This window comes from Protomyctophum bolini (genome assembly GCF_963924005.1).
Source record: "Protomyctophum bolini genome assembly, chromosome: 18".
Classification (NCBI taxonomy): domain Eukaryota; kingdom Metazoa; phylum Chordata; class Actinopteri; order Myctophiformes; family Myctophidae; genus Protomyctophum; species Protomyctophum bolini.
The window spans coordinates 22,229,103-22,249,447 of NC_137879.1; the positions used below are offsets into that span (position 1 = coordinate 22,229,103).

Below are 20,345 nucleotides of genomic sequence, written 5' to 3' on the forward strand. Positions count from 1 at the left end.
ATCCCATATAATAACACTAATAAATCTGAGCCAAAACTATTTGTCAGGCCTTAAATTTGCCCTGTTTGTTAATCTCCTGTTGACGTTCAGAAGGGGGGTGCCGGTGGGGGAAGGTTGTAATGTTAATCATCTTACATTGTTGTGGCTGGAAAACATAGTTTTCAGTTTTTCCTGACCAACACCCAGAAGGATCTAAATATAGGCATGGCGCATGCACACGTGTGAGAATCCTGAATGGACAGCACTGCTTTGCCAAGAAAAGGGAAGTCAGTGCCACTTAAGAGAAGGACTTACACCACCACTTTTCTGTCTTCTCTGTACATCACTCCAACACATTATGCTGAACCACCACACCCCTGCAAATAGACTGCAATAACATTTTATTTATACAGAAATGCAACTGCAATCTCAATCTGAATATAATTAATATGTTCCATGAAAGTGCTTTCAGAATGTGACTCCTTAATATAATCCATCTAGTTGTGGAAGCTAAAACTATTCCAAAAATATTCCAGTCATGCACTTCAGAGTCACCCACTTCCACAAGACATGCAAACAAAAATACACATGTGCCTCCAATCAAGAAGCTGTTTTTCCAATGACTAACGTATTAGTCAAAACTGACGAGTCTTCCATATTCCCTTCAACTATAGAAAAATTACATTTAAGTTTGTATTCTGAATTAAGTTTCTTAAATTCTTACCATCTTTTCTATAAAGTATGCTTGAGGCAAGCATATTGGCACACATTGTGGTTTTAAGGATATAATGAGTGTTAATATTTCTTCATTTTCTGCTTTCTTTTTTTTGAAAAACAAATTTATTATTTACTATAGTCCTACTAGACCCCAGGAAATTACATCTAGCGACAAAAGATCACAGGATCTACTGAATGTAAAGGGGGGGTACTAGGGGGATGACATATCTGTCGTAGGCTCAATATGTCCGTTTGTCACCTCCCCTTTCACATTCAATAGATCCCGTGATCTTTTGTGGCCAGATGTAATTTTATGGGGTCTAGTACTAGGATTACAGTAAATAATAATTAAGAAAAATACATAGCCCCATGTTCAACTTCCATCAAAAATAGCTAAAATCGCTACGTACTGATTTGTGTGAGGTTTGGAAAAAATCTGTAATAGCAAAGTAAAAGGGAAAAAACATCCACTGTAGGGGCATGTACTATACGTCCAGTATAGGTCATGTGATTGCAAAAGGCATCTGACACATATCTGTGACAGTCCATATAATTGCCACCTTCCCCTTCAAGCATAAATGTATACAGTACAAAATTGAACAGCCAGCACAGGCAAAGAAATACAAATAAAAACATAACAAGGAGTCATTTGCCATAAGTGTATTACTGTACTTTCACATGTAAGAACTGTTATGACTTTCACTGGAACAGAACCTGAAATACACATGTACACAGCTATTTAGATGTAGCATAACCCAGAGGCTGTAGTCAACATTACAATGTTAGACTTCACTTGATAGTCACATGACTGAGGGACGGATAGATCGAAGAGAAGATGATCGCACTGCATTTAACTTCACTATTGGTTGTAAATAAAAAAAATATCCCACAACTTATTCATCCAATCATGACCAAATATTCACATAAACACTAAAAGATTCTTAGAGTGCAGTACCCAGAACAGTTTAGCTGGTGAGACTTGTTTTACAATGGCTCCATTTACATTCAACATTAATACTTCCATATATATATACCGTCAAAAAATCACCACAATAAGTCCTACTTCATACCAATTATACGTTTTACACTGTTTTGTCATTACATGGAAATACGGTAAGCTATTTTTGGCGAGCAACGCCATCATAAAGTATAATTCAGACTCAACTCATCAGATGGGTGTCCCAAATACTGTATGTACAAGTGTGTAAGAGGGAGGATAAACATGACAAACATGAGCCCTCACACAAACCTGTACTGACTGTATACACTTCACATTATTTAACCAATACAAACATCAGTTAATCAACATGACCCCAAATGTTGATGAGACATCACATGAACATATCTAGTTGATGAAAACAGCATCAGACACAATGCATTCTGTTATTAGTACACCCCCCACCAACAAAGATAGTAGAAGCTAGCTACAGTTTTGGCGACTTTTGCTAAACCTGAATCTACACATTTGAACAAGAATCAGGAATTTCAAAGGTTTCCAATGGGAAGCTGAGCACAAATGATTATGGATATTACGAATAGTTCAGTAGCTGAATATCATGTGTAGGCTGTAACTAGAGAAAAACCTGAATAGTTAAACATGAAGTACATTAATTACCCTTACAAAGAGGCTTAACAAAAATATGAATACATATACCACAATTATAAATCTTTAATACAAAAGAAAAACCACGAAGATATATTCAAATTATAATAAGTGCATCAATAAATAAAATATTAAACTTTAACAATTATGTTTTCAACATGAATTTGCTGGATGGAAATTGTTTTCTTTGCATATCCCTGTTGTGTTTTCGGTTTCGCTTTTACGCAGTAGATGGACGTTTCATATGGTGCCGTACTGTGTACGAGTACAACCTTAAGTGTTTCCATATTGAATGTATATTGTGTGTGCAAATGTTAAGTATTGCATGCTTGTATGCATTTAATGAATCTGAAGAGTTGAGATGAAGAACCATTTAAGTCCATAATAATTATCCATCATTTATATTATTACTTTTTCTTTCTTTTTTTTGGGGGGGGGGCAGAATAAATGATGTAATGAAATGGTTCTTCTCAACTCTTCATTAATTTGTGCTGCATACGTGCACCAACATTTAGTTGTCCCATTATGGGGCCATGGTATCCTGGAAGCCCCATACTTCCAGAAGACCTACTATGAAGTTCTCTGCACACAGGGGCGGGTTGTCAAAGGTGGAGCAGCTGGCTGTGCGTCCATGGTTCAGCTCAGCATCAATGTAGAGAGCATTACCATCACCTCCCCCTCCTGGTCAGACAGAGAACAGCATTAGTGCTGGTACTGTAATTGTACATAGCAGTTGGCAAATAAGGGCTGTAGGACAATAGCTACAAAGATAACAATAGATAATGGTTATTGACTGATGATGACAGTATATCTTTAATATCTTAGCAACTAGACACTACTAGTGGATACGGTTCATTTGTCCGCTCTATTTAAGTGACAGACTGACAGTGAAGTGAATGGCCATCTCATTGGACTTTGTCACAGTGAGTTTGGTCTGTTTACTGCATAATGCTGCTGTAAAATATACACTGCCATCCATACAAGTGATGCATTTATACTGTATACACAACCCAAGCTTCCTTATCACAATGACCTGAGATGACTCATATAGACGATAACACAACGGGCACAGTATCTCCACAGAGAAGGGGGGAAAACTTGCAGTTGCCCACTCACCCACTATGATTGAGTCAAAGTTGCCAGCCATGAACATGGAAGTGTTCCTGGAGTTGAGTTTGATATGCCGGGCAGAGAGGAAGGGGGACACGTCTCCGGCAGGCCTCTCACTCTGTAGCAGATTATTGGTACCTGGATCTTGGCCCTCTGAGGGCGCCGTGTCTTCCAGGCCTTGATCCTTGGTGGATGAAGCCAGCTCGGGGTGACGAATCACCACCCACTCATATCGCTCTATCTCTGGCTTCAACTACACAAAGAAACAAAACGGTGTCAAATGCTGTCAGGAGTTTGTCAATAACATGATCGTTTGATAACACTGGGTCACTAGAAGTAGAATTATTTAACTAGATTTAATTACATTACAGATACCAACACATCTAAAAAGACAACCTGATCCTGATTCTAAAATGGACAAACATATGTTAAAACCTAAGTTATGACATGCCAAGATAACCTTTTACTAATGTATGAGGTATAACATGATTAAAACCCATTTAGGACTGAGGCTGTTTCTAAAGTTTATATATATATATATATATATATATATATATATATATATATATACACAGTGTATATATACATATATATATATACAGTATACTGTAAATATATATATAGAGAGCTTTGTCTTGAAGGTATGGTTACAATAAGGGGTTCCCGCCCATATGGCCAAGTTCTCCATATCACTCCACTCGCCTATGTTTATCTGATAGCTGTCAGAAGCTGCTCTCAGTCGCTGTATCATCTGGTGTCGGATGAGGCCCTAATCAGATACTATTAGGTCAGGTTACTGGAGTTTCTGATCTGTGTATATGGCTGTGCAGATTTGTGTGTGTGTGTGTGTGTGTGTGTGTGTGTGTGTGTGTGTGTGTGTGTCAACATAGATAGGCAGTTTAATAATTCATTCAGAAGGCATCAGAGGCCCCAGTCTGTGTGCCATTTCTAGCCCAGGTGCAACAATGGATGTTACTTCTTAATGTAGCACCACCTGCCAAAAGCAAGAAACTTGATATGTGGTTGTTTGTTGCCGAGAAAGACATGAATATGACAAAGGTCTTGTGACTTTTGCCCTGTAAACATGGCTTCTCCTTGGGGAGCAGAAAGTGGATATGAGCCATGAGAGCCATATGATACAGTCCCGTCTCACTGTCCCCAGCAAGTAAATGGCGCCCCCTGGTGATGATATTCTGCCACTTGTTACTAATGTGAAAAAAGAAAGGACTAAAATATAAAGTATATCTTAGGGAGTTAAAAGTTCTAACCACAAACTAGCTTTCAAAGAACAAACATTACAGTCAGCAGATCACAATGTTATTCAGTCAAAGGTAGTATTAGGAATTATGAATGGACCAACTCTGAAGACGAAGCACTCCCCCGTGCCAAAGAAGCTGAGTTTGTTGCCTCCCCTCTTCCGCTCCTCCCAGTCCGTGGAGAGGAAAGCGCCGCACACCTTGATAAACATCCAGGAAAAACAGAAGACACTTTATATCAGGATAAACTGGAGTCTGGAAAACACTGGCCATTATTTTTTCTTACAAACGGTGATGGTCTTTTTGATCCTATACACACACGTGTGTGTGTGTGTGTGTGTGTGTGTGTGTGTGTGTGTGTGTGTGTGTGTGTGTGTGTGTGTGTGTGTGAGAGAGAGCGAGAAACATGACAAACGCAGCAGTGCACAAGGCAAGCAGGGTGATGAAATGCTGGGGCCTTGTTGTGGTCAACAAAATATATCCAGAAAAGTAAGGTTTTCTTGAGCCTAGTGTCTATAAAGTCTTAATCCGGCCAGTCCACATATAATGTTCAATTGAATATATAAACACAGATGAATGGCTGAATATTTATATAGAATGTTAAAAGAGGTATAAGACAGCATGTGTATAGTGCTTACATCACCATCGGTCGTCCGGATTAGGAGAAGGGTGGGTTCATAGCCTTCACAATGGGAGTAGAACCTGGAGAAATAAGAAAAACCATAACACAAGATGATTTAAGACTGAACCGAGGATCATCAGTTTCTAAAAATGCCTCACTTTATGGGCAATTGTGCACTTTGGATTAGTCCATTTCCTGAGCACAAACGCACAGTGAACCAATAAAGTGGGTAAATATTAACAACACTTGTTGGTAGTTTATCCTACAGTCTGTTTTTCATTGATAAAGAAGTATAGATGTTTGCGCTCTAAACTTAAGGCTTACTATAGGGCTGAAAACAGATGCGAGAGGCCAGCATGAAAGTCCATGAACAGAAAGAAAGGGCTTGCACACTGAAAGATGAAAACTGAGGCTCTTTAGGATGCAAACAAATTAAATAAATAGTCCTTTACTTGAAGTAAATAAAGTGGAGAAATACTTGAAGTAAATAAATAAAGTGTTGAAATAAAGCGACAGACAGTGGACGTTTGGTCCTATGAGTAGGCAGTTGGCCTATTTGAGAACCTCAGTTTTCATTGATAAACATTTTCCTAATCGTCATTTGGTTTGTACCAATAAAGTCTTAACTAGAGTCAATCATAATGGAACAATAGTGGCTTGTGTGATTATGATCAGAATTATAACCTGGGACATTAATAAACATACCACTCGAGCCAATCATAATGGAAAATGTGTGGCTTGTGAGATTATTTTTCTTGAAAAATAAAAACAACTTGTCTTGTAACACGCTTCAATTCACACTCATACATTAAAACCTATGGACACCAATGTGCCACTAGTAAAAAATAATCACTTGTGTGAAGTGCTTTATCACAATGATGATGTCTGTCGAGGAATGTTTGAGGAACGTCGAGGAACGTTCCGTGCTCAAACGGACATTCCTCGTTCAGACAGACATACACACAAAGCTGAGCACTGCAGCGGCTGCACCACTGGCAGTTGAAAGAGTGGAGACAATCATCTCCTTCACAAACTGAAGAGTGAACACAGAGTGAACACAGAGTTCACCTCTAAGTCCAGGGATTTAAACAGGCAATTTCTGGTTCCAAATCCACAATCTTAACCCTTGGATAATGCCAACAGTACTAATGTGAGCATAGCAGGGTGGTGTACCTGTTAATGCTGCAGCCGTGAGTTGAGGTGGTAAAGAGGAGCTGGGGTTGGCAGAGGGCGAACCGTTCAGGGATCCACGACCAGATGTCGTGCATCTCCTTGGCGCTGACTATCTCTGATGAGAAGGTGTCGGGATTCAGCGCCAGCTGTACATTCCCCCTGGAGACCCCCAGAAAAGGTGGAGAAAGGGAAGATCAGTGTTAGTGATGTTGTCTTTTGACCAGTTAAAAGCAAAGCACATCTGTGGCTGAGATATTGAAGGATATTATGATTGCTGATGAACGTCTATTCGACTTCTACATAGTATACACAGTCTGACTAAAGCAGACATTAGTGCAAGGAACTTTAGACTTGATGAGCATTCATTCACAAATGAGGGGGAAAAAAATGTTTAAAAGAATAAAGGTTCAGATGGAATAGAATAAAATGGAATGCAATAAAACCCACCTATTACTGTAAAAGAACCAACGAACAGGAAGTGGTGGGATGTGCATGTGTAGGAGAGAAGATGAGAAGAGACAGTGGATGGAAAAAGGCAGGAAACCCAGAGAAAAGACAAACAGAATGGTGAGACAAAAGGATGTACAAATTAAACCACTGCGTGCCAGGAAGCATTATTTAAAAACAAGACAAAGTATAATAACATCGTTGCTTCTCTGCACTTAGTAGGTATACGTGTAAGTCACCATGCAAGTCACCAGATGCACAACTTTACACTAAATATTTACACAAGCCTTCAGGGAACAATAAGTCCCTCATTTCAATGGTAGACTGCTTTGACTGCATCAACAAACTGACTAATGCTGCATTCACATGGAATCAGGCAAGGGGTAGACGGCAAAACCTGCTGGACGGCACAGAACGGTAAAAAGATTACATATTTTAACATTGATGCTATCTGCCGTTACCGGTTCCGACTGCCGTCCTGTTCCGTTTACCGTCCTGCTCCCGTCCACTAAAATTACTTCCGGTTTGCCGTCTACCACTTGCCTGATTTCCATGTGAATGCAGCATCAATAATAGTTGGTCAGGTGTGCATTTGTTATCTTATAACAAATGCGTATATTTATGAAGATGTTGACATTTACGTGATAGATCTGCTTCAAGAGACTGTAGGACGAATTCACCATGCAGAGCAGAGTGCAGGGTTCAAGCATCAGCAATTTCACAATAGTGTTATATAGATATTAATATAACCTATATGATGTGACACATGGAATGAAAGCTTGGAGTGGTAGGGCTATATAAGTATCGAGGCTGTGATGCACTGTCTCCCCCTTAAAGAGAGAGAAGATAGAAAAGACTGAAGTATTTCTGTGTGTATGTGCGTAGTACACTGCGATTGGTTCATTTTATGGAGACATACAGATGCCATACCTTCGTGGGGACATGCATACATTACAGACCAACATTGTTCTAGATGGCTGGGCCCTGAAGCCATACTGTAAAAAGACTGGACTCCCTGACCAATTTACCAATTGAAATTGCTTGCTACTAACCGAAAGACCTGCTTATAGTAACCGTTTCTGTGCAATTCTAAGAAGGCATAACTCTCATTCCTAGCATACCACCTCCAATTGGATTTTACAGTCTCTCTCTTATCTCTCTTTATTTATGCTAGCATTAACAGAGTTACTTTAAGTGTCATAATGGCCTAAACCAAATTCCTTTATTCCTGTTCCAGATACAGAATGTTATTTACATGTAGTAATTTATTTGTACAATATGTACAAAACTAGTTTCAAATAGTCTCAAAGAAATGTCAGAAATGACTTTATTGGGAAAATATAATGTTATTGTCGGATATTGTCATGTCACTACAAACAAACTGTACAGGTAGGGTAGTAAAAGGCTAAGCTGCCCTGCACATGGCCCATACATTCCTCATTACTTTTTGTACACATCCAGATCAGATTCAGCCAAAGTGCAGTTAGAAGCCATCCTGCTTTAAGACAGCAAAGCACAGCATTGGGTAATGGGTCTGAGATAGGAGTCAGCAGCATTTACAGAGCAGGGGAAGTGCCACGGTTGTTTCAACAAATCTGTTAAGGACGGTCGTGGAGGACAACACCATGACTTAGGCCAGATTTTGAAAGCAGGGGAAAACCACTTGGACAGCCAGTAGATATTGGTCAGTACTGTTACATCAGTACATCTCGTCATGGAGAATAACATATTCAGCCTACGTGACTAGCATGAGTCACGTAGGCCCATGCAGGTTTACAATGTGTATGACCACGTCAACTGACATCATCCTGTGCAAATGATTTAACCCAGCTGAGACACACAAGGTGTGTGATGCATATGAACGCATTCTATTCTCAAACATGACTACGGAGAGACCAGATCCCTTGCTTTGCCAGAACAGAATATACTGCAAACTCATTCACCGTGGTGTGTAGTGTACACATTAAATGATCATATGCAAATTAAGTTTGGATAATTGTCACGTTTGTGGCATCAACTACCATTTCTGAAAGAAGTTCAAGAATGTGGGATTCAATCTTACTTGACAAAGAATAGATGAGCCTGAAAGACATGCATACAAACAAAGAACATAACAATCCTCCCAGTGTAGTGCATACAAAAATACACCATACCGCTTCTGTTTGACAGTGATGCCCTTCTGCTGCAGGGCCTTTTCATTGGCGTTCTGCAGAAGGGTGATCTCCTTGCGGCTAAACAGGCGGATAGAGAAGGCCTTCTCGAGTAACTTCTCCGGGGTGACAGTGGATGCGATGCCTTTAATGAAGGCCTGAATGTCTTTCCTCACTCCCCCCGTGTCCTGCTTCTCCTGTTGGCCTGCCTGGCTCGCCTGAGCACCCACCTTGTGCTTGCGGTAGAACTTGAGGAGGGCCAGGGCCACCCGGAAGAGGACCTTGTAACCTTCCACCAGGTAGACGTCAAGGACTCTGGCAACATGGCTGAAAGGAAGGTCCCCCAGCACCCAGCGCTGCCAGTCTACATAGACCTCCATCACATCCTGTGCTGTGGCCACGATCAGCTTGTGGCCTGCCTGGCAATACTTGTTGGCCAGGTCACCGAAGGTCATGCAACTGGACTCGTAGGCCAGATAGGTCTGATCCAGTAGCCGTCTGCTTTGCTCGTTGCAGGAGAGCATGCGGCTGACATGCTCAAAACACTGTGCCTCGTCTGCACTGAAGTGCAGGAGCAACGCCGTGATAGCAGGCAGCGACGGGCAGTAGGAAATGTCCGGAAACTGTCCCGCCACACAGGAGATGACCCGGTGAACGGATGCTACGGCCTCAGACTTCAGGCAGTAATGTGGGACGGGGCTGCCATCCACAAAGTCAGGCAGCGGTATGGCTGAGGAGGGCTTCTTGGTGGCTGCACTTCCCATGAGGTCCCGGTAGACCGCTGCATCTGGGGTTACTGTGCGACAGGGAATGGCTTTGATGAGCTGCTGAAGGACCTGTGCACGCAGTTTGTGGTTTTTGGACCAGTAGCCCTGCCGAGCCATCTGCTTGAACTCCTTCAGGTCCTTACAGTCCACATTGGTGGGGCCGCTGCTTTTAGCCATCTCCCCCATCTGATCCCAGTCCACAAAGCTGCCATAGTCTTCCTCAGCCATTGTACCAGAACCTGAAGCTATGGCCAAGGCCACAGTGACCACAGTGGGTCAAGGGACTGGTGTATACCAAGTCTTCCGTCCTCCACACAACGGACTAGTTCTAATGAACCTTTAGCTGCCCATGATGTGGCCCCTGAAATGCAGATAAAAGAGAATTAATGAGAATATATCATTCTGAAAAAGGTTAGACAATTATGGTGGAATTATCTGTATTTCAGACTCTGAGAAAAAGGAAGGTCAACTTCTTGTTAAGAGTCGTCCTAGCTTCTCGGTTTCCATTTAATTGGCCGACTTGGTAATCTGTATCCATTTTATCTAAATAGAAGACCAAGACATACAATTTGCAGGCATGTTTAACCAGATCTGTTCTGCCACTGGGTTTCAGTTCATACAAGGAGGTGGTATGTCAGGATCTGGGTTCACCGTAGAAAGCAAATTGGATACATGGACATTGTGTATGTCACACATCTAGAGATTAGAAATGCTAGCAAATCACTGTTGCATAGCCTAAATAGAACAGAACTGTGTGAGGTTTCCTAGTCATGCCACGTGATAAGAAAAAAAACTGCAGAAGACAACCTTTGATGCAGAAATATGACTTACGGGGTTTATAGGCAAGCCTATGTTAGTGATTATAGTCAGATTGGCCACTGCACCTACTGTCCATCCGGACAATTCTGGATGAAAGCAAAGACAATACATGGCAAAAATCCATGAAGTCTCTGACTCTGGATGTTACTAAACTGAACCAAATCTGAATGCAGATAATCCAAAAATCTCCAAAAGATACAATGTTACAATAGGTCCAATCTCCAAACATTGCTGATAACCTGATCTTTTGATACTGATCATAACTTGTCAAGATTATTATTCTAAGTTTTACTGTTGTTGTTGTTGTTGTTGTTGTATTAGATAGTAGTACATAGAGAGGAAGGAAATCAAAGTCAGAGGGAAGGGAGTTGGATTTGGAACTCGGGTTTGTGCAATAACTAGGCAGGTGCCCAGTAGCCACCCTGGCCTATATGTCTCCTTGAGAGTGCCATTATGCTCGATTATGAAGGAGCTGTCTTGTTACAAACATTGACGTAAGGCTGTGATTCATCTTTGGCCTTAAGATATTCTTTAACAATCACTACATTGTAAAACTCAATCAAGATGCCCCTCCATGCTGACCTGGCACTGTATGATATGTTTTACGAGTACATATTGTGACTATGACACATATATATATTATATATATCATTAGAATATACAGTATATATTATTTTTTGTATTTGATTGGGTTTTTTAAACTATTAGTGTCACTGTATTTTTTAGAAAAGTCTCCTGTGGACAAGTGGTGAAAATTAGCACATGTGCTAACACACTGTAAACGATGCATCTACAATTTGTACAACTGTGCAATGAGCAATTGCAAAGTGTTATGTCCATATAAAAAACAACAACATATAAATAATATGGTCTAGTTTCTCTTTCCAGAGAACTACACATTGGCCTGTGTTTCATATACTTGAGCTCAGCTCATGCAATAAAAGTGTCTCAGAATCCATCTGCCTGGCTCAACATCCAAAATTTGACAACAATTATGTGTTGTGTGTGTAGCAGGGTGGCTCAGAGCCTCTGCCTGATGGCCTCATCTACCCCGGTCCAATGGGTCCATAGGGATATCTCTTTGGTCTAGTGGTTAGGATATTGGACTTTCATGCGGGACACCCGAGTTTGAATTCCGGGCGTTACATGTGTATACATGCAGTGTTAAGATGGGGCAAGGGGGTTAATAGTACTTAGTATATGTTGTATGTATGTTTTGTTCAGAATGTGTTTTCTTTTATTCTTTTAATGGAAAGCACACTGAATTTAGTAAGAAGTAAGAATTGTGCTAGGCCTAAAATGGACTTGAAAAACGTTCACAAAGCAAAGCCCTCGTGTCATCTGTCGTATTCCAGTGTAGACTACCTACCTATACCATTGTATGGCATAGCAAATACAAAAAAATGTCAAGGGATCTTGAGGATATGGCACGAAAACCCACCTTCAAACTTATGCATGAATGACAAGTTAAGCAACACCAAGTCAAGTCAGTGAGGTCTCATAAAATATTAGAACAGCAAAGTCAGCATCAACAAAAGGTTAATGGCTAGGGTCATGTGATGTGACAGACACTAGCGTCATACTGGAGTAGGATGAACTGCATGGGCCAGTGTTCTTCTAAAGTACACCTGGTGAGCTGCACTGCACCAAAGAGTGTTATGCTTCTGAATTAGACATGCACATCTACTGTTGAATACCAAGGGCAAGGGGAAATGTGCACAACCTTTTAATGCACCAACTTTGTTTTTGGCCAAAACCAGTTGGGACTGCCATCATAGTTTTAATAAGATATGCACTGGTCCGATGATCATACTTGGCCAGATGTTAACATGATGCAAGTTGATGCAACAACAAGAATTAGTTAACCGAAAGTGAAAGAAAAGCGTCGTTCAGAAATTCAGATAAATTACTTTTCTCTTGTTGTGCCGATTAGGAATAGGGGCGTGAAGCTTATTGCCAGAGCCACCGCAGGTCATGGACTACGTCACCGGTTAATTACTGTAAAGCTTGGAGGTTTTAACTAACACAAGCTCGGTTGGGAACTGAGCCACAGAGCCAGTGCAGCAGTAAGAACTGATCCCAGCACAGCTATTGCATAGACAGTACAAACGAGAATCTGCAGTGTACAGCTGTCAATGTTTGTCAAGTAGTTCACACTTCACAGTCACACCACTGCAGCAATGGCGTGTACACTGACATTTAAAAGTAATCGTTCAGCTTTTGATTTTTTATGTTGTTCTTCTTAAATGGATAGCTTGGTAAATGGAAGCATCACTGTAATAAGCATCTTTCGGCTATTCGCGGAACCCAACTGTGAAAACTGGCAAGTTCTGAACATTCTATATAAAACACCGTGTCTAGGATTTACCACACAGACTAAGCTAATTCACCCTTTTCATTCATACCTGTAGTTAGCAAGCTAGCTAGCCAGGCAAGAAACCTTTTCAGCGCATTGAACAGCAAGTACAGTCCACACCAGCAGAGCTCAGCTACGTTACATGCACATTGTGCGACACACATACATTAATGCACATATCAAATAACACCACATCTATTTCAACGCAGCAACGTTACAATCTCTATCTCTGCTAGCTAACATAAACATGCCAAGCCCAAATGAAATTTGGTCCCAGGGCTTTCGCCGAGTTTGCTCTTGTGTGGAGTTGATTTGCTGCAAGCCAATGTACATATTAGACCAAACGAAAGACAGGGCCAACGGGTTTTTGTTTTCCTTAAAAAGTCGAAAGACAACATATTAAAAGACACGAAAAAATACCTGTGAAGATAAGAAGAGACACTCCTACCTGGATATGAGATGTCTTGGAGACGTGTGGAGCAGCAGCATTCATATCCAGTTCGCTCGCGCATGCGCAGTGAGCCTCTGGGTACACTATTATAGAGGATCCATGGTGGAACACTGAAACAGACAAGATAGTTCAGGTCACAGATGCTAAAATCATCCGAGGTATTTAGCAATATATAGCACACACATAGTCACAGTTACACCAACTTATGCTTACACAACATCCTTGGAAATGGAAATGGCCTCCTTTCAGCTTCAAAACTTTGTCACACCTAAAAGAAAAAACACATTATCCTATCAGTACACACAGTTTGCACTTTATTTCAAACTCATCTGCTGTTGTATAATGTTATATAGTTTGTCCACAATTGTCTAGACTGTGTCACTCTCTCTCACTCACACACACACGCACTCACGCACATACACAAAGTCAAATCAGGTCCAGCCAAAGGTCACGTGCCACATCATTCCTTGCCTCCTGTTGTTTTCAGGGTTGGGTTCAAGGTCCTGGGGGCTGGTGGTGCTCACATATAGAGCATGGTAAAGCACCGGCATATCCAACTGACCTGCTGAGCAGGACCCTATAAGAAAAGTTAAGTCGCCCAGGTTGTCTAGTAGTCATCACTCGTACCAAATAAATAACCAAAGCCTTTCTGTAGCTCTCAGACTCTGGAATGCCCTTCCACAGGTTCTAAGCGCTGCAGCTTCTGTGGGCATTGGGAAAAAAAACGCTTCTGTTTAAACAAGCATTTGCGGAATGTCCTTGATTTTTATCTTCTTTGTGTGTAATTATGTATGCTGTTTTCTATTGTACAGTTTGTGTTTTTGTTGATTTTTATTGTATGTAAAGCACTTTGTGAGCTGTACGTACTATATAATTTACATACATTATGGCAGCATTATTATTGGTAAAGAATAGGATACAGATCATGTATTCTCACCACGACCTGCAGCTTGACATGAAATTACATCTAACCAACTATGTTAGGCTTTCTCTGAAGACTTTGCTTTGGTTACATGTGAAATTTGCCTTGTTTACTAGCAACGCTGTCCAGGTAATGGCAGGCACTGACGAGGTCAGGAAGTACCCAACCAAAGGCAACAACACCCTGCTTTGTCCACTTCTCAAAGCACCCGCCAGAACACATGACAGTTATTACTGATAATTCAATAATATGGGACAATAATTGCCTCTCAGTATGACTTGGGCTAAAAGGTTGTTTTTCCTTCCTGTGTTTTCCATGGGCTCCTCTTGAATTCTGCTGAGGTTTTTCATGTCTTTATTTTGTGTTTCCCTGATTGATCTGTCTAGAGTTGGTGGTGGTGTTTAAAAGCAAACGTGTACGTGTAGCCTATACCTCTCGAGAAATCAACTCTTGTTTTTTTCCCCTCTTTGGAATTGAGAAAGGAAACTCTGCAAAGTGCAAACCACTGACACTGTGGTTTGTGGGTTACAGCCACTGTTAAAGACAGAGCAACAGATCATTAATGCTGGAAACTCATATGTGAAGAACAAGGTAACATTGCCAACCCGGAATATTCGCCCCAAGTCGTAGTTCGCCCCCAAAGCGTGGATATCTCGCCCCAACTAACTACCTATGTTATCCCCATTACCTATGTTAATTATTTATGTGATGCCAACAATTTGGCTGGTGGTTTGGATAGTTTCCCCAAATGGCATAGGGATGATATACAACAGTATGAGACTATGAGTTCATTTGACCCAGAATCAAATAACAACATGCACCCAGTAGGCTATTTGAGCTCTCTAAACAACTGGGTGTTTTGGGTATAGAAATCAAGCAGCATTTCGAGCCATAGACAACAGGAGAGCAGGCTGCTGCGAGCTTGGGGCTGTTGCTGGTACTGACCCAGCAGCCATTGAAGACTGCTGACTGTCATGTCACATGAGGCCAGTAGGCCACCGTGTTCCACTGCCCACTGGGACAACATCACACCATGTTCAGGGAGTACATTGGTGGCGTGTAATGGGCATAGAATCAGGAGACATTTTAACTCCTGAATTGGATACAGTACAGATGGATAGTGAGCGTGCGCGGCTGCGCGCGTGCACGAGGCAGAGAAAGAAAGAGACAGATGGTACGGTGAGCCAGTAAGCCTTAGGTTATAGCTTATAGGGATTTATCCTTATCAAATCCTTCCGCTTATGCACGTAGCAGGACATAATAGCGTTGAGACACACACACACACACACACACACACACACACACACACACACACACACACACACACACACACACACACACACACACACACACACACACACACACACACACACACACACACAGTATTTACCATAGGGGTATTTACTTACAGCTCATAAATTAGGACAGTGACCCTAATGTAGATGGCCAGACCAGAATGTAGGCTATCACCTTTTTATTTATTTTGTATTTTTGTTCTTATTTTGTATTCTTGAATCTTAAATGTATCTCTCTTAACCTTTACCTATCTAACCTATTGCTTGCAGACAGTGCTGCTCTGACATCAGAATTTCACTAGCGGTATCCATCAGTCAGTCAGTCGGTCAATGTATTTATCCTTGTACGTCATTTAAGTGGACTTAGGGCGCCCTCTCCTGGCATCCAGGAGAACTTGACCTCATTTAGAGTCAATCCATTGATAATCTCTAGATTCTGCTAACAGCAGGAGAAAATAATATTTGGTATATTTTGTTAAAAACAACCATTTATTATTCCTTTTTCCATTTATTATTCCATAGTACATATGTATAGCATAGTAGTATATATGTATAGTTCATATGTATAGTTTCATTAGATAGATATTCCACTGTTACTTTCTTAGCTTACGCATTACTTTCATGATAAATGCTTTTATGTGATGTATTCCCATGCTTTTGTTCTTGCTTAATGCCTAAATTGTAAATTGATCAAATGACCCCAGAGATAATATAATTATACTGATTTTACTGTTAACACATGAATGCAACAAAATAAATTATCATAAGCAAACATGCTCACATGTCTGCTGAAATGCAAGGGTGAAGAAGTGGACTACGCTGATCTAATTAGAAGGGGCAGGTTGTTCCAGAGCCTGGAGACAGCAGCAGCAAAAGCTGCTACAAAAGCTTACATTTTAGCCTGGTTTTGTGAAACTATAGCAACAGCCTGTCAGCAGACCTCAGAGCTCTGATTGGGATATAGGGCTGTAATAGTTCGGAAAGAGAAGACGGTGACAGGCCTTGAAGTTTAAAAAATGAATAAAAGAACCTTAAAATGTTCCGTCCCAACCAAATACAAATAATAAAAGGCAAAAAAGCATTTGCCCATGCAAAGAGGCCATTTAACCTAAATCAAAAATGTTTACTGATGGTCACACTCATGTGGTAAACATTTATGTCTGCCTACCAAAATTTGGATTTTTCATTTAATGAAAAACACCATGAAAAACACTTGGCATAGGCAATAATTTATGTAATTAATTTGGCAATCAATCTATGAATTGACTATCATTGCACTTATTTTGACCCAATAATGAGAATATTCTCCTCTGGTGCCACTGAAGTTTTAGTTCACACCAGAGACACGCCCACACTACTCACCCCACCCGACCACATAATATTTGGCAATCAATCTATGAATTGACTATCATTGCACTTATTTTGACCCAATAATTGCAATTCGAAACCATCTCTGAGAATATTTGCTCAGTGTTTAGATTCCCCAAGTTCCCAACATTGTCAGTTCAAACCCCACCATGGTTGTTTGTCTTGAGACTTTGAAGCATGTTTTGAAGGCTAAAATGTAGAACAACACTTAATAACCTAAACACTATAGACTTAGTAAAGTACTTGGATCACGTTTTCAGTCTATGGCATGTTGTGTGCTTGTAGATTGGCTATTCTTGGCTAATGTTGGTTAAAGTGGTTAAAGGACTATAAAAACTGTGATGGAAGATAAAAACAATTACATACAATACTGTCCTTAATTTTAATGTTTTAAGTCATAATGTCCTAATACTTAGCCTAAATTGTTCACATCTATCGGCTTTTGTATTTAATTGATTGATGTTTGTTACAATAAATACATGAAATAGAAGTGGTGGGATTCAATTTACTTAATTTGTTGTGACAGTTCTGTGGTCTCCGTTGTGACAGTTCTGTGGTCTGTGCTTTGATTCACTCTCTGCTGACTCTGCTGCGTCTTGTATTCTATAGTGATTTCTTTCTTTCTGTTGTTTATTTTGTTTCTTACTTACTGTCTTTTTAAATTTAGTTTAGTTTTTTGTGTGGGTGTTTTAGCGCGCGCGCACACACACACACACACACACACACACACACACACACACACACACACACTCTCTCTCTCTCTCTCTCTCTCTCTCTCTCTGACTGACTGACTGACGTGAAAACACCGGCCCGGCGGAGACAATGGGGGGATCAAATGTTGTCCAGCCCTGTATGTTATTATGAATAAGCTTTGAAGAGTCTACTTACCGATGATGACACACAGGAGTGGCGGTTGGTCATGTTGTCAGATCAAAGCAGAACAACTGATGTAGTCCTGAGTTGGACGTCCTGCTTCAAACCATGCAGTTATATTAGTCCTAATACGGTTTACATAGACTTATAATACTGTTTGAGAGCAAACAGTCAGCATCAAAAATTATATTTGAGTAGCCTATATTTATCTACAGAGCTCCTAAGGGACATTTAGGCAAAGGAGCTGTACCATGTGATGTATAATAATAATAATACGTAATAATCTTCAGACTCTGGAACAGCCTCCACAGCAAGCAATTAGGTTGGAGTGGCTTATTGTCTGTTTCGGCCTATACTTTAAGTATAACGATGGTTTCTATCCCAGATGACCAGATCTACACTTTTGCAGGGATCCTGGAGAAGGTCTGGGATTGATTGATTACATACTTTATTGGCAGAAATGTAATCAGTACAGGTTACAGTCAAACAGAAAAACAAAAAAGTATGTACAGGTTGGGGTACAAAGAAGGGGGTTATAAGGAGGTGGGAGTATATGCATAATTGCATATCCGGTCTGTGTTTTGTGGATTTGGAGAAGGCATATGAGCGGGTCCCCCGGGAGGTTCTGTGGGAGGTACTGCAGGAGTATGGGGTGAGGGGGACCATGTTGAGGGCCATCCAATCTCTGTACACCCAAAGCGAGAGCTGCGTGCTCGGGAGTAAGTCGGATTCGTTTCCGGTGGGGGTTGGCCTCCGCCATGGCTGCGCATTGTCACCTATCCTGTTTGTGATTTACATGAACAGGATCTCGAGGCAAAGTCTCGGTGATGTGGTCCTTAAGGCACCATCGGTCCAAGACCTTCAACTCTCCTTGGACCGGTTTGCAGTCGAGTGTACGGCGGCTGGAATGAGGATCAGCATCTCCAAATCTGAGGCCATGGTTCTCAGCAGGAAACCGATGGATTGTGCAGTCCAAGTAGACATTACCCCAGGTGAAGGAGTTTAAGTATCTCAGGGTCTTGTTCATGAGTGAGGGGAGGACGGAGAAGGAGATCAGCCGGAGAAACAGAGCAGCAGGGGCCGTATTGCAGTCGCTGTACCGCACTGCAAAGAGAGCCAGAAGGCAAAGCTCTCTTTCTAACGAGCAAAATCTTCGTTCCTACTCTCACCTATGGTAATGACGTGTGGGTCATGACCGAAGGAATAAGGTTGTGAATATAATAATAATAATAATAATTAATTGCATTTTTATAGCGCTTTTCCAAGTGCTCAAAGCGCTTTACAATGGTTAATTCATTCATACATTGGGAGGTGAAGCGGCGAACAGTCGACGCCAGCGTCCTCACTTCCCACATTCACACACCAATGGTGGCAAGCTCACACCAACCGACTCATTGGAGGCAATGTAGGGTTCAGTGTCTTGCCCAAGGACACTTCGACATGTGGACAGGAGGAGCCGGGACTCGAACCGCCGACCCACGGATCATTGGACGACCTGCTCTACCTCCTGAGCCAAAATAAGTGGAAAAAAATAGTTTTCTCAGACGGGTGGCTGGCATCTTCCTTAGAGATGGGGTTAGAACTCGGCATAAAGTCGCTGCTTCTTCACCTGGAAAGGAGCCAGCTTAGGTGGTTTGGGCATCTAGGATGCCTCCTAGGGAGGTCATTGCTCTGGAGAGGGAAGTCTGGAGCTATCTGGTGGAGCTGTTTCCCCCACAACCCGACTACGGATAAGCTGTTGAAGATGGATGGGTTTCTATCTCCTTTTCTGCTTTTGTGCTAGCAGCTAGATCAATGGGGAGATTGCTGCAGCTGCAGCACAAATCTTAGTTAGTTAGCCATGCTTCTCATGCGCTGGCATGCAGTACCCGGGATTTAACCTAGGACCCTGTGGTCATGCTAATCTTCTGCCACAATGTAGACACGACTGTATTGAGGAAAAAGCACACCTGTCCTTTAACCTCTCAAATCACTCACTAGACCTCACACCTTGGACTCACCTAATCCCTGCTCATTATAGGGTGGGATGGCTCAGGGTAGAATAGAATTGTTTTGAAGATTCTCAACAGACTAGTAATGTATTGTATGTCTTTATACGTCTTGATGAATTGAATACACAGGATCACGATGGAAACAGGCCAATGAGGCCATCAGGGCTTTTCTTGTTATCCTTTTACCTCTGTACCTTTTGTAAACTGTTAACCATTCAACCAATTAGATGTCTGAGACCTGAGATGACCTGAAGTGGCTTTTGTACTGTTAGACATGGGCACCAGCCAGTATGCAGACAGAATGCCTTAACAGCCATAGTACGTGCAAGGCCTCAGAAATAGATGGTGGTTGGTGGTATTGCCTTTTTGCAAAACGTTCCTGATCAGATGTGCTCACAGTTGTAATTTTGACACAGCATGCCAATTCTGATTTGGAGGCTATTCTG

The 20,345-nt window shown here is 41.4% G+C and overlaps 1 protein-coding gene across 2 annotated transcripts; it reads right to left on the minus strand.

The window, feature by feature from the left end:
* Positions 1-1,341: 1,341 nt before the first annotated feature.
* Positions 1,342-13,893, minus strand: tbc1d24 (TBC1 domain family, member 24). Of its 2 annotated transcripts, XM_080789957.1 has the most exons (9): positions 13,873-13,893; positions 13,664-13,718; positions 13,448-13,560; positions 9,061-10,185; positions 6,461-6,619; positions 5,304-5,367; positions 4,770-4,865; positions 3,416-3,662; positions 1,342-2,980 (listed from the first exon to the last, which is right to left on the minus strand). In XM_080789957.1, the coding sequence occupies exons 4-9, from the start codon at positions 10,050-10,052 to the stop codon at positions 2,823-2,825; spliced, it is 1,716 nt and encodes a 571-aa protein (XP_080646083.1). In that variant the 5' UTR covers positions 10,053-10,185; positions 13,448-13,560; positions 13,664-13,718; positions 13,873-13,893; the 3' UTR covers positions 1,342-2,822. The 2 variants fall into 2 exon arrangements, with proteins under 2 accessions (XP_080646083.1, XP_080646084.1); XM_080789958.1 differs by lacking the exons at positions 13,664-13,718; positions 13,873-13,893 and having other exon boundaries at positions 13,420-13,450.
* Between the last annotated feature and the right edge of the window lie 6,452 nt (positions 13,894-20,345).